The sequence below is a fragment of the Haplochromis burtoni genome, unplaced genomic scaffold, assembly GCF_018398535.1.
Source record: "Haplochromis burtoni strain Fernald_Lab_line unplaced genomic scaffold, NCSU_Asbu1 Contig_861, whole genome shotgun sequence".
Taxonomy (NCBI): Eukaryota; Metazoa; Chordata; class Actinopteri; order Cichliformes; family Cichlidae; genus Haplochromis; species Haplochromis burtoni.
Genome location: NW_024583222.1, coordinates 13086 through 25865, shown reverse-complemented (window position 1 = coordinate 25865; position 12780 = coordinate 13086). Strand labels below are relative to the sequence as shown.

General features: G+C 41.7%; 1 protein-coding gene across 1 annotated transcript in view; it reads left to right on the top strand.

Moving 5' to 3' along the window:
• LOC106632662 (neurotensin receptor type 1-like) overlaps nucleotides 1-8513 on the top strand; it is a 73102-nt gene extending 64589 nt beyond the window's left edge. Inside the window, exon 3 of the mRNA XM_042215898.1 lies at nucleotides 8281-8513. Within this exon, the coding sequence (XP_042071832.1) occupies nucleotides 8281-8369 (89 nt within the window). The 3' untranslated portion in view covers nucleotides 8370-8513. The remainder of the gene's footprint in view (nucleotides 1-8280) is intronic.
• The last annotated feature ends 4267 nt before the right edge of the window (nucleotides 8514-12780 follow it).

The following is a 12780-nucleotide window of genomic DNA, read 5'->3' as shown; positions in this document are numbered from 1 at the left end:
TGTGTGTGTGTGTGTGTGTGTGTGTGTGTGTGTGTGTGTGTGTGTGTGTGTGTGTGTACTTAGCACAGTAGCAGAACAAAACATGGCTCACTCAAGTTAATAACAATTCACCAGCCTGCAATCGAGGTTTTCCAGAAATTTATCATTTGTCAGAAAACAAGAACCAAATCTAAACATCTGCAAATCTAATGGGCTCGGCCAGAGCACTATGAGGAAGGCTGTAGCTCTCACTTCATTTTAAAGGCATAGATGGAATAAAATAAAGAGACCTATTCACATAAACAAAGAATAAAATGGAAAAAAATATAATTAAATAAAATAAAACTCAGACCATTCTCAATCCGACGCGTAACATAGCAACGATTTGTCACATCCCGAGGCGTCCCATAGGAACGCGAAAGGTAACCTTCTGCTTCCCTATGATATGCGCTGGATTGTGGATGGAATCCAATAGAATGACGCTCCCGGCGGTAACATTTGTTCCAGCAGTGTATTCCAGCCCTAACCCTAATCTTAACCACAGTCTTGATCATATTAGATAGTGTTTTCCAAAGTAATTAATGATGATAAAGTAAAACGAAATGTACATGTAGATTCATTCCAAATGGTTCTCATGTTTCCTGACGTTTCCAAACGTGTAACATAGAGACGTGTTGGGTGGCCAAAAACGTAACATACCGATGATTTCTCACATGGCATAATATGTTACGCTTTGGGATGAGAACGTGTTAGGAAAATACCAAGGGGACAGGAAGGATGTACCTATCACTGACCGGAACAAGCTCTAACGGTCATATTCTTTGATTTTACAGGTTGATCAGCTCAAGCTTACAAGTACATAAACACAGTGAGGAAGTATTCATGAATACTTATTAGTTTCATAAGTTAACTTTCACGGCTGGGGCATCAGTCTTGTGGTGATGAGAAGGAGGATCCAAGTAGCAGACAGCGGCAATGATGTGAGTGAGTTTATTTACAGTGCACAATACATAACAAAAGCGAGGGCTGAACCAAACGTAAACCTAAACTGGGAAAAACTAATAAACAAACCTAAGGACACGGGATGATACGGAGAAAGCAGGGCAGAGAGACGCGGAGAAACACTGATTAACACAGAATAACACAGACGAACCCACGAAGAGCACAGGCAGACACACACACTATAAATAAACACAAGGAAATGAGGGAATGACACACCAGAGGGGAACACAGCTGAACCTAATTAGACACGACGAGACACAAACCTTCAAAGTAAAACAGGAAACTCACAGACTGTTTTACAACACAAACGAACAGAGCACAAGGGGAAGACACAGGTAGGGATAATAAAACACTGAACACCAGAACCAAACCCTAAGAACTAATATAAAAGCAGAAGAAACTAGAAAATAATAACAATAAACTCAAAATGCTGGGTCACCGACCCAGGACCATGACGTTAACCTTATATAGAGGGGCCGATGGCGCGATATGGCAGCCTCACTTCTGTCAGTCTGCCCCAGGGCAGCTGTGGCTACAACTGTAGCTTGCCTCCACCATTGTATGAATGTGAGAGTGAATGAATAGTGGTATTGTAAAGCGCTTTGGGTGCCTTGAAAAGCGCTATATAAAATCCAATCCATTATTATTATTATTATTATTATTATTATTATTATTATTATTATTATTATTATTATAAAAACAACATAACTTTTTATTTATAAGGGAAACATGCTTTCAAGTGAAGTCCAAAAAGGTGGGGATAAGATGAGAAAGACTTTTACACACACCAGAACTGTTTCACAGGTTATGGGTTTTTTATATATACCGGTATATAAAATCATAAATGTATTTTATGTTTACCAACATGCCTACCCCTATTTATAATGTACAATTTATTATTCACAAATGCCCCTCCAGATAATTTAGTGTGTACTAAATTTTATCGACACTCAGATAAATCTGTCCAAAAGAGTGAGTACACTTTTCTTTTGTTTGTGTATTTGTACAGTGGTAGTTAGGAATTTACACATTGGGCCCCAGGGATTGGTGAGCCAGAGTTGGGGGTGGGGGTGGAAGGTTGCAGACGACCTTATTAGACAAGTACGGTTCCAAATATTTGAGCTTACTCTTCACCATAGTGCTATGGTTAAGTTCTACTTAGCAATATGAATAAAAAAGCCATGACCGAGGAAGGTACCATGATTTCAGAATTGCTGAACAGACGTATTGACAGTGACAAATAGTAATGAGCAGAATGCTGAGGACTATGTTGTCTTTGTGCTAGAGACTACAGAGAAAAAAGATCTGCCTCTGACTTATTGATTGACTATATGGGTGTAATGCAAACACGCATAAATAAACATGTTCATGTATGCATGATAGCAGGACGTTACATTAATTTAAATTCATTTTCTGGAGACTAATTTAGAACACAACCATAACTAATGTGGTAAGGTATTGTTCATGTTGTGGGGACAACAACTCATGCACACACAAATGCACACTGTTTTTACTTCTTCAGTTTGTTTATGTACTTAAGGTTATGGAAAGACAGGAAATTGCCCTGTTGAGGCTTGTCTCAACAAACAGCGGATGTTATTACACCCACTGAGGAATCAACAACAAAAATATCAATGTTAAGTGTTGCCAACTTTGTGGGATATTGTGAGACAAGTATTTCTTAACAGGGCACAAAAGGATGGAAAACAAAGGACTATCAATCACCTGCTGTAGACAGAATCTCATACCCAGAGATATAAAAGAGTAAATGTATGTTTGACCCAGTAATAATCTCTACTCACAGACATAAAAATCAGCACTTGAATATCTTTGGGGTCTATGTTCTGCTGCCTGCCTATCATGCAGTGATAGGAAATAACAGAGAACAATAAACACTGTTTAGAGAGGTTTCTTTAACTACATGCGTTATGTTGCATTCTGGATATGACAGCGGGGATCTTTAAGAAGCTGCTAGGAAACCAGCAGACATAAATGACAACAGTAGGCATTATCAGCAGCAACTGCCACCAATTATTCAGCCACACTGGGATTTTGAGGTAATAGATAATTAACCTAGGGAGATCACAAACTTTGCTCTATCACTAACTATTCATTCTTACAGGTTACTCCAAAACAATGAAATCTGAATAAAAATGTTTTGTGGTGAAATCAATGAGTTCAGCCTGATGTCAAGTCTGTGTCACACAAGTAAATGGACTGGTTCTTATAAAGCACTTCAGTCTACTTGAGCACTCAAAGTGCTTTATGCACACAAGCACTTTTTCTATACGTTAGTGCCTTCCTTCTAACAGTCACACTCTGATGAATGTATCAGAAAGTAACTTGGGGTTCAGTGTCTTGCATGCTTGGCATGCGGACTGGAGGAGCCAGGAATTGAACCACCAATCTTTAAAATACCAAGTTATAACTATCAGGTCTTTAAGTCTGACGACATTAGCTGTATCTGGGCCCAAACTCTGCTGCAGGTCCCTAAGTAAAACAATCACTGCAGCATCACTGAGAGTTGAAAAACTGTCTAAATTCTTTCAACTGTAATAAAATGATCAGTGTGGCTGCTCTCCTGGGTGTAATAATTAAGTTTAACATCCAGGCATCCATGAAAACAGATTTTATTCAATTTAATGGAGTTGGAAGTTAGCAGGGAGTTAGCTTGCTAGTTTCCATCTAAATATAATATACCATGTTCAGACTGAGGGATTTCTGAAACATTTAAAACTTACAGCTCTGCTATCACTTCCGACATAAATGAAAACAGAACTAAACAGCAGTGGCATTCATAGGGTTACTGAAGTTTGGCTAGCTGGTATATAACAATGTGCTACGTGATCACTAGCGACATAGCTATGTTAGCATAATATAAACAGTGAAGCTGGAGGATGAACGCTAACTTTTTTCCACTCGATAAAAGTTAATGTTAACGGTTCCCGATGGTCAGGGACAAATGCAATCTAAACTAAACTTTAAAATGATTAGTGGTAATAAAAACTGAGAGGCCAACAGTGATCACAGACTGCTTAAGGGGCTTGTTGAGATTAAATAGAACAAGATACAAAGCATTAAAACATTTAAAAAATACAAAAGCCTTATAAGAAGCAGCAGCGATGAGATGATTCAGGAAGCCGATCACATGGGAAGCGGCGGCAACTCCAGGGCAGGTCTGGGGTTTGTCCTTGATGGTGAGGCTCCTTAGCCCACAGATCTGGAGGACGATGGCGGCGCCAAATAAAACTTCAGGTGGCCTGGAAGGTGGCCTGTGATGGTGTGGTTGGTTGATGGCCGAGGAGGAGAAGGAGTACGTGCAGGCTGTGGCTGAGCAGGATGTGGACATGCATTCCGCGCAGGATGTGATCTGGCAGGTGTGCAGACCAGACAGCGCAACGACCTCTGGTGGAAACATGGCTGGACTAGACTGCACAGAAACCTCTAGTGGAACAGGATGAGAACCAGACGGTGCGGAGAGCTCTGTTGGAGCAGAACCAGATGGTGATGTGGAGATGTGGAGGTCATATCTGGCTGGATAAGCTTGCCTGAGTTTCCAGCAGATGATGCAGGCGGCTGGGTCGGCTCACTCAAGCTCTCAGCAGAGACAGAACAATGAGACTGCTCAGCTGAGCTCCCAGCTGAGACAGGTGGAGGCGGAGTTGGCTAAAGTTGTGCAGATCACACCCCCTGCACACAACTCCACAGCTAAGGCTACTGTGAAGTGCTAGCCATTTTCCTCATGGGAATGGATACAGTGCTGGTGCTTGCCGAACACCAGCCACCCCCTCCCAGTGGGTGCAATGACAGGCTGAGTGTCAGCTGTCCCCACCCTAGGAACAGGGACAGGCGCAGGAACAGGCCAGATACCAGTTGCCTCCACTCAAGGAACAGATTCCGGTGCAGAGGAGGACTTGGCCATGGCTGCCCTCACCTGTGGAGTAGGTGACTGTGGAATAGCTGTTCAGCTGTGCTTCCCAGGTGTTTTCACTTTGCCCATTTCCTGAGTCCTGCACAATGGGTCCAAAACCTGTTGACAGCTTACCATAACACAACGCTAACAAGCTCTACAACTTCAAAATGGCCTGACCCAAAGACCAAACTAACAATCTTCACACATTTAATGTTACATTATTGTTTCATCACTAAGTACACACATGTCTATACTTTTCAAGAAACTTACACTTTCACTGATCTTTACAGTAAAAGTAAAAACAATCATTCATTCATTCATTCATTAAGTCAAAGTTAAAGTAAACTTTATTGTCATCTCTGCTATATCCAGTCCAGCATACAGAGAGATGAGATGATGAGGCTCTGGTTTCATCAGTGCAAAGCAAGCTAATAAATAGATATAAAAATAAGAAGAAAATAAATAAATATCCGCTTGAGAGTTACAATTAGAATTTATAGTTGGTGTGGTTTAAAGTGACCAGTGTAGCAGCTTGTAAATTCAGTTCAACCCAGAGTGAATAAGATTGTTCATAGGGCAGCATAAATTGCCCATAGTGTAAATGACCTTTAAATTTGGTAAATATTTTTTATATTTGTTTGAAAGGCACTTTGGTTTTATTTTTGAAATCCGTGCTTTTGTTTTGAAACAGGAAACTAAGGGCTGTTAGTTTCGTTTCTTTTAGGATATGGTAAATAGTGTGCCTTAAAGTGAAAAATATGTACGTTTACTTTGCCAATTAGTACCTGGCTGACAGTGGCACAAGGTTTGTTAATGTTTCCTTTAACGGAATAAGTTACATGCAATCAAAATGTCGTTTAATAGAGTTTATGTTGTTAACCTTGACCTTGACCTTTATGTGTAGTTGTAAGTTAGTGAGGTGATATAATGAATTGAGTGATGTAAATTTGATGTAAATGCTATATGTGAGCAGGAGAAATTTGTTTCCTTTGATGTTATGGTATTAATATTGCTGGTTTTGTTTTGCTCCTAGCTCTTACGGTGTCTTCACTGAATGTTTCAATAAAAACCTTTCCAATCAAACCTCTGTGAAGCATCAGTATAAGAGACCATCATTCAGCCAGGAATGCTACACATAGAGTAGCGTGTCTTACAGAGGTAGTGGTGTGCAAAGTGCAAAAAAAGTCAGTTAACAGATTGTGTGGGTGTGTGTGGTGGGGGGGGGAGGGAGGGCTGGTAGTGAGTTCAGGAGTCTGATGGATCTGGCCCCGATGCTGCGGTAGCGTCTGCCTGATGAGAGGAGAGAAAAGAGTCCATGTGAGGGGTCGAGCACGATGCCTGAGGCCTTACTGATGCAGCGACTTGAAAGATGACTGTAGCAGAGGGAGAGATGTTCCAATGATCTTGGTAGCTGCTTTAACAATCCGTTGTAGTTTTGCTGAGATCATCAACATTGCAGTTTCCAAACCACACGGAGATGCAGCTGGTCAGAACACTCTCTATTGTCCCTCTGTATAACATAGTGATGTTGGGAGGAGAGAGGTTGGCCCGCTTCAGACATCTCAGGAAGTGGAGGCGCTGCTGGGCCTTTTTGGTGATGGAGGTGGTGTTGGTGGTCCAGGTGAGGTTGTCTGAGATGTGAACTTACATGTTAGGTATGCAGTAATCTGCTATTTGGGGATAATGCCTAGCTATAGCTGAGATCCAATGCGAGTTTCACATTTATGCTTTCAACTTTAATTGTCAGCCATATCTAGGTAATAATGGATTGCATTTATATAGCGCTTTTTGGGCCCTCAAAGCACTGTACAGTTCCACTATTCATTCACTCTCACATTCACACACTGGTGGAGGCAAGCTACAGTTGTAGCCACAGCTGCTCTGGGGCAGACTGACAGAAGAGAGGCTGCCCCTCTGGCCATCACCAGTAGGCGGTAGGTGAAGTGTCTTGCCCAAGGACACAACGACCGAGACTGTCCGAGCCGGGGCTCGAACCGGCAATCTTCCGGTTGCAAGACAAACTGTCAACTCTCTTTACTACTACTCTAGGTACTTTACTCTTTTGGAAAAAAGGAGTTTATGTGACACTGACACTGACAGCATTTTGCAAGATTTAAGAGGTCGTCAAAGCAGTTTTTCCATATGGTCAAATACAGTGGTCCCCAGTATGCTGTATCCAGTGACCAAAGAATACTGAACTAGGAGTCTTTCTTCCCTCCTGTGTTACTCCAAATCAAATACCCTTGTCTGGTGATGAGTTCTGAGGGTATTTATGTAATCTGTTGGATGGAATCCAGCAAAGTAGTAATCTTGGGGTTCATTGCACTTTTTTTCTATATGTAAATTCCCTTGCTCAACTTTTATCAATAAACGTTTGTATCATTCTCTCAGTCTCTGAAGGCTATTTACTGAGTTTATTTCATCAATTTTCTTACATGGATTTTAGTCATATATAATGCAACTGATGATGTACAACTAATTTAAATATACCTAATATTAATGGTTCTTTTGTTCTGTCTGACTTTTACATACATTTTTCAAGTATTGAATTATACAAACTTAACCACAAGGTCCACACAAGGTAAACATTTGCATGAGCTAAGGGCTACTCAAATACTATACTTCGGTAGTATAGTAATTACTATAGCAATTACGGAGGTTCCATAAAAACAGAAACAGTCTGGTCGAGCTGCAAAGATCTGCAGGAAAAAGGGGTAAATTAATCAAATAAATTAAGCACATAGTGCTGATAATGGTGTTTATTGTCTCAGTCGCTCTGTGTTGGTTTGAGCAGAACATTTATGATCCTGTCCAGTTATTAAAAATGAATATTCTACCTGAATATTTTTGACAGTGTACGAGTCCCTTTTGGATCAGAAAGACTCCTACGGCATTATCTACTCTGAGTTTTAAGTGAAACTGAAATATTTGCCAGCTGGTTGACATAGTGCGTCATCATGAGCATAAATAATCAGTACAGGGAATTTCCAATATCCATAAAAAAGGTCTCTCTTTTGTTACAAAATAAATCATCTGGTTGTTAACAAATTATGACAGGAGATACTGGATTCAATCCATGTGGTTTCTGATTTCAAAAATTCAACTGAAAAATAATTTCAGTGATGTGTACAGGAAATTTATTGACACTGTCACAATACTGTTCTGTTGATCTTTTAAATCAAAAATTCACTGGTTTCTTTGTTCTGATGTCCTTGGTATAAATCAACAATCAAAGCATTTGTTTAAGCCTGATTCCTAATTACTTGTGTCAACATCCTGCACAGTGTGCAAATGAGTATTTTCCATTAACAAATCAATTTTCTGTTTTTCTGTGTCTGTTTGCCTAGTTACTGGTTTCTAACACTGCCCCTCTTCCTTGTGTTCAGGAGCTGTGGTAATAGCCTTTGTGGTCTGCTGGCTGCCCTATCACGCTCGCCGTCTCATGTTTTGCTACGTGACTGAGTGGTCAGAGTGAGTAACGATTCCTCTCAGTCTTTCATGCAAGGGAACATTCACTACTTGGTTTAGTCCACGGGTCAGCAACCTTTAACACCCAAAGAGCCACTTCGACCCGTTTTCCACGCAAAAGAAAACACTGGGAGCCGAAAATACTTTTTGAAATCTAAAATGAAGATAACACTGTATACATTGTTTTTTTTTACCTTTATGCTTTGTGTGAATAAGTAAAGTTTATTTATTAAGTGCTTTTCACAGACAGACAGTCACAAAGCGCTGTACACAAATATTAAAATAAACAATATAATCAATAGGAATTATACACAATTTAAAAGATCAAATGTAAATAATGTAAAGAATATAATTATGTAGATCAACAAAAGGCTTGTTTGAACAGAAAAGTTTTTAACTGCTTTTAAAAAAAATCCACAGAGCAACTAAGGTTTGTTGCTTATAAAATCCATGAAGTGCTACAGAGAAAATTACATTTAATTTATGTAATTAACACATAAATTTGAACTCTTAAAGAAATATAACAAAAGGAAAGACACCCAGCTGAACTAAAATGACCCGGCAAACATAAACTGTTGTGAGCCGCCACCCTTATATCGCCTTTGGGCTTTTGGAGCCTTGACCTGACTTTCAAAAAGTAATTGGAAAAAAAGCACTATGCTGCTAAAAAGTGAAAAATATATATTTGCAAAATTCTGCCTAAATATGTATTTTACCTGGTTAATGTGTGTGGCGGGGCGTGGTCTGCAGCTCTGCTGCATGGGAGTCGGACGCACCTGAGCGGCACCCGCAATCACGCCTCGCCGCCTTAAAGTCTGTGCTCTCTCTGCTGTTGTGTTGTCGGGCTGTGAGCTGAAAAGCTACAGCCGGCTGTATGCGTAGCAGCAACCGTGTGTGAAAAGTCGTCAATAAAGAGATGCTGAAAAGCAGCGGGTCTGCCATGGTACGAAGTCACTTTCATCTTTACGCAGGACTGTAAGCTGTCATCTGTGAGGTGTGAGCGGTGTTTGTTTTTAAACATAGTTCACGGTGGAGAACAGCTGCTGACATAATGTTGACCCGAAGATCCATAATTGGCCTACATGGGGTCGAAAGTCTATATTAAAGTCATTATAGGACCAGATTTTAGCAATGCCTGACAAGACGGAGCTATCTATCTATCTATCTATCTATCTATCTATATATATATATATATATATAGAGAGAGAGAGAGAGAGAGAGAGAGGGAGAGAGATATCTATATCTATATCTATCTATATCTATATATATATATATATATCTATATATATATATATAATATATATATTAGGGGTGCAACGATATTCGTATCGATATTGAACCGTTCGATACAGTGCTTTCGGTTCGGTACGCATATGTATCGAACAATACAAAATTTGTAATTTATTTTATCAACTTTCCTTCTGACGATGCTGTCTGTGTTGAGCGCTCAGTGAATCTGCGTTCGACTACTCCGCCTAGGCTGCACTGTCGAGCGCAGATCCACTGAGCGCTCAACACAGACAGCATAGTCAGAAGGAAGAGCGCAGGGCACCTCCCCCACCCTCATTCAGATCTGGCGTTTGGAATTATTTTGGTTTTCATGTGACGTATGACCCTGAAGGTAAGCGAGTCATGGACTAAAGTAAAACAGTATGTTGGATGTGCCATGCAATGCTCAATTACATGGGTGGGAACTAGTGTGTTAGCGCAGTTAGCTCGTTAACGTGTTGGCCGTCTAGCCCCATGCACGGGGCGATCGGCGGTAGCTCGTTAACGGAGATTTGCCGTGTTGTGGCGTTAAGGTCATTTCAACGAGATTAACCTGAAAGCACTAGTGGGAACACAACGAATATGACTGCACATTTACGCCGACATCATCCTAGTGCAAAGACAAAAACAACAAGCATGCTACTAACTTTAGCCGAGTCATTTAGACAGCTGTTAGCACATGATTCTCCTTATATGTTTAATATGGATGAGAATATAGAGACATTTCTCTGTAATAAACTCTCTTTTCCAAAGATGAGTGATTCCTCAATCAGATACAGGGCTTGCAATATCGCTAGCCCGACGTCCCGGAGCTAGCGATTTTTTTCAGTCGGGCTACCAAAATCTATCTCTTCCCTGCCCGTCGGGCTATTGTAGGAAAAATATATGTCAATGCTTTTGCATTCTTTCAGAAATGTAGCTGGGTAATTATGTCATTGGCATCGGTGAGCCACTGTCAATATGTGACATATTGAAATCGCGTTTGAATTTGCGCTTGTTTTTTTGCTTTCACTTTGCAATCGTGCGAACTGTGTATAGAGAGCGACAGTACTGATCTGTGAGTGATGATAATTTGCGCACCAATTCCTCTGACATCGTCTTATTAATCGTTAGCTTACTATGCAAACATGACAAGTGAAATCTCCCGCAGCAAGCTTAAACATGTGAGAGGTTGATCGCGCAGAGAATCGCTGAGCTTATGTGAGTGCGTGTGTAAAAGCAGCAGGATTTGACTACGATGACTGAGAACCTTCACAGACAGATATATATTTTAGTTCTGCTGAGCCAAATAAGACAGGTCAGGGTGAAGAAGTGACAGCCAAAGAAAAGCTTACCACAAAACGGAGAAGTTATGACAAATCAGAGTATAAGGCAAAAAGAAAGTGCAGCTTTATGGTTTCATGGACAAAAGAATTTCTGTGGCTGCAATATGACGAGCTAAATAACCAGGGCTGCACATAAGTGGTCCGCAGGTGCGCATTCGCTGTCAAAATAAAAAACACGCACAAGGGTTAGGGTTAAATTTAAAAACTGTACTTTTGAGTTAAAATATATATTTATAATTTTAATAAATGACAAATTAAAAAGGCATGAACATTTTTTTGTATCGAAAAAATATCGAACCGTGACACCAAAGTATCGAACCGAACCGAACCGTGAATTTTGTGTATCGTTGCACCCCTAATATATATATATATATAATATATATATATATATATATATATATATAAAAACACCCAGCACGCCCCTGCGGGCGGTTTATCCTTCAAGCTCGGGTCCTCTACCAGAGGCCTGGGAGCTTGAGGGTCCTGCGCAGTATCTTAGCTGTTCCCAGGACTGCGCTCTTCTGGACAGAGATCTCCGATGTTATTCCCGGGATCTGCTGGAGCCACTCGCCTAGCTTGGGAGTCACCGCACCTAGTGCTCCGATTACCACGGGGACCACCGTTACCTTCACCCTCCACATCCTCTCGAGCTCTTCTCTGAGCCCTTGGTATTTCTCCAGCTTCTCGTGTTCCTTCTTCCTGATATTGCTGTCATTCGGAACCGCTACATCGATCACTACGGCCGTCTTCTTCTGTTTGTCTACCACCACTATGTCCAGTTGGTTAGCCACCACCATTTTGTCCGTCTGTATCTGGAAGTCCCACAGGATCTTAGCTCGGTCATTCTCCACCACCCTTGGGGGCATCTCCCATTTTGACCTCGGGACTTCCAGGTTATACTCGGCACAGATGTTCCTGTACACTATGCCGGCCACTTGGTTATGGCGTTCCATGTATGCCTTGCCTGCTAGCATCTTGCACCCTGCTGTTATGTGCTGGATTGTCTCTGGGGCATCTTTACACAGCCTGCACCTGGGGTCTTGCCTGGTGTGATAGACCCCAGCCTCTATGGATCTTGTACTCAGAGCTTGTTCTTGTGCTGCCATGATTAGTGCCTCTGTGCTGTCTTTCAGTCCAGCTTTGTCCAGCCACTGGTAGGATTTCTGGATATCAGCCACCTCCTCTATCTGCCGGTGGTACATACCGTGCAGGGGCCTGTCCTTCCATGATGGTTCCTCGTCTCCCTTCTCTTTCTTGGGTTTCTGCTGCCTGAGGTATTCACTGAGCACTCGGTCAGTTGGGGCCATCTTCCCAATGTATTCTTGGATGTTCGTTGTCTCATCCTGGACTGTGGTGCTGACACTCACCAGTCCCCGGCCCCCTTCCTTCCGCTTAGCGTACAGCCTCAGGGTGCTGGACTTGGGGTGAAACCCTCCATGCATGGTAAGGAGCTTTCTTGTCTTTATGTCAGTGGCTTCTATCTCCTCCTTTGGCCAGCCTATTACCCCAGCAGGGTACCTGATCACGGGCAGGGCGTACGTGTTGATGGCCCGGATCTTGTTCTTACCATTCAGCTGACTCCTCAGGACTTGCCTGACCCTCTGCAGGTACTTGGTGGTTGCAGCTTTTCTAGCGGCCTCTTCATGGTTCCCATTTGCCTGCGGGATCCCCAGGTACTTGTAACTGTCCTCTATGTCTGCAATGTTGCCTTCTGGTAGTTCAATCCCCTCAGTTCTGACTACCTTCCCTCTCTTTGTTACCATCCGACTACACTTCTCCAGTCCGAACGACATTCCAATGTCATTGCTGTATAGCCTGGTAGTG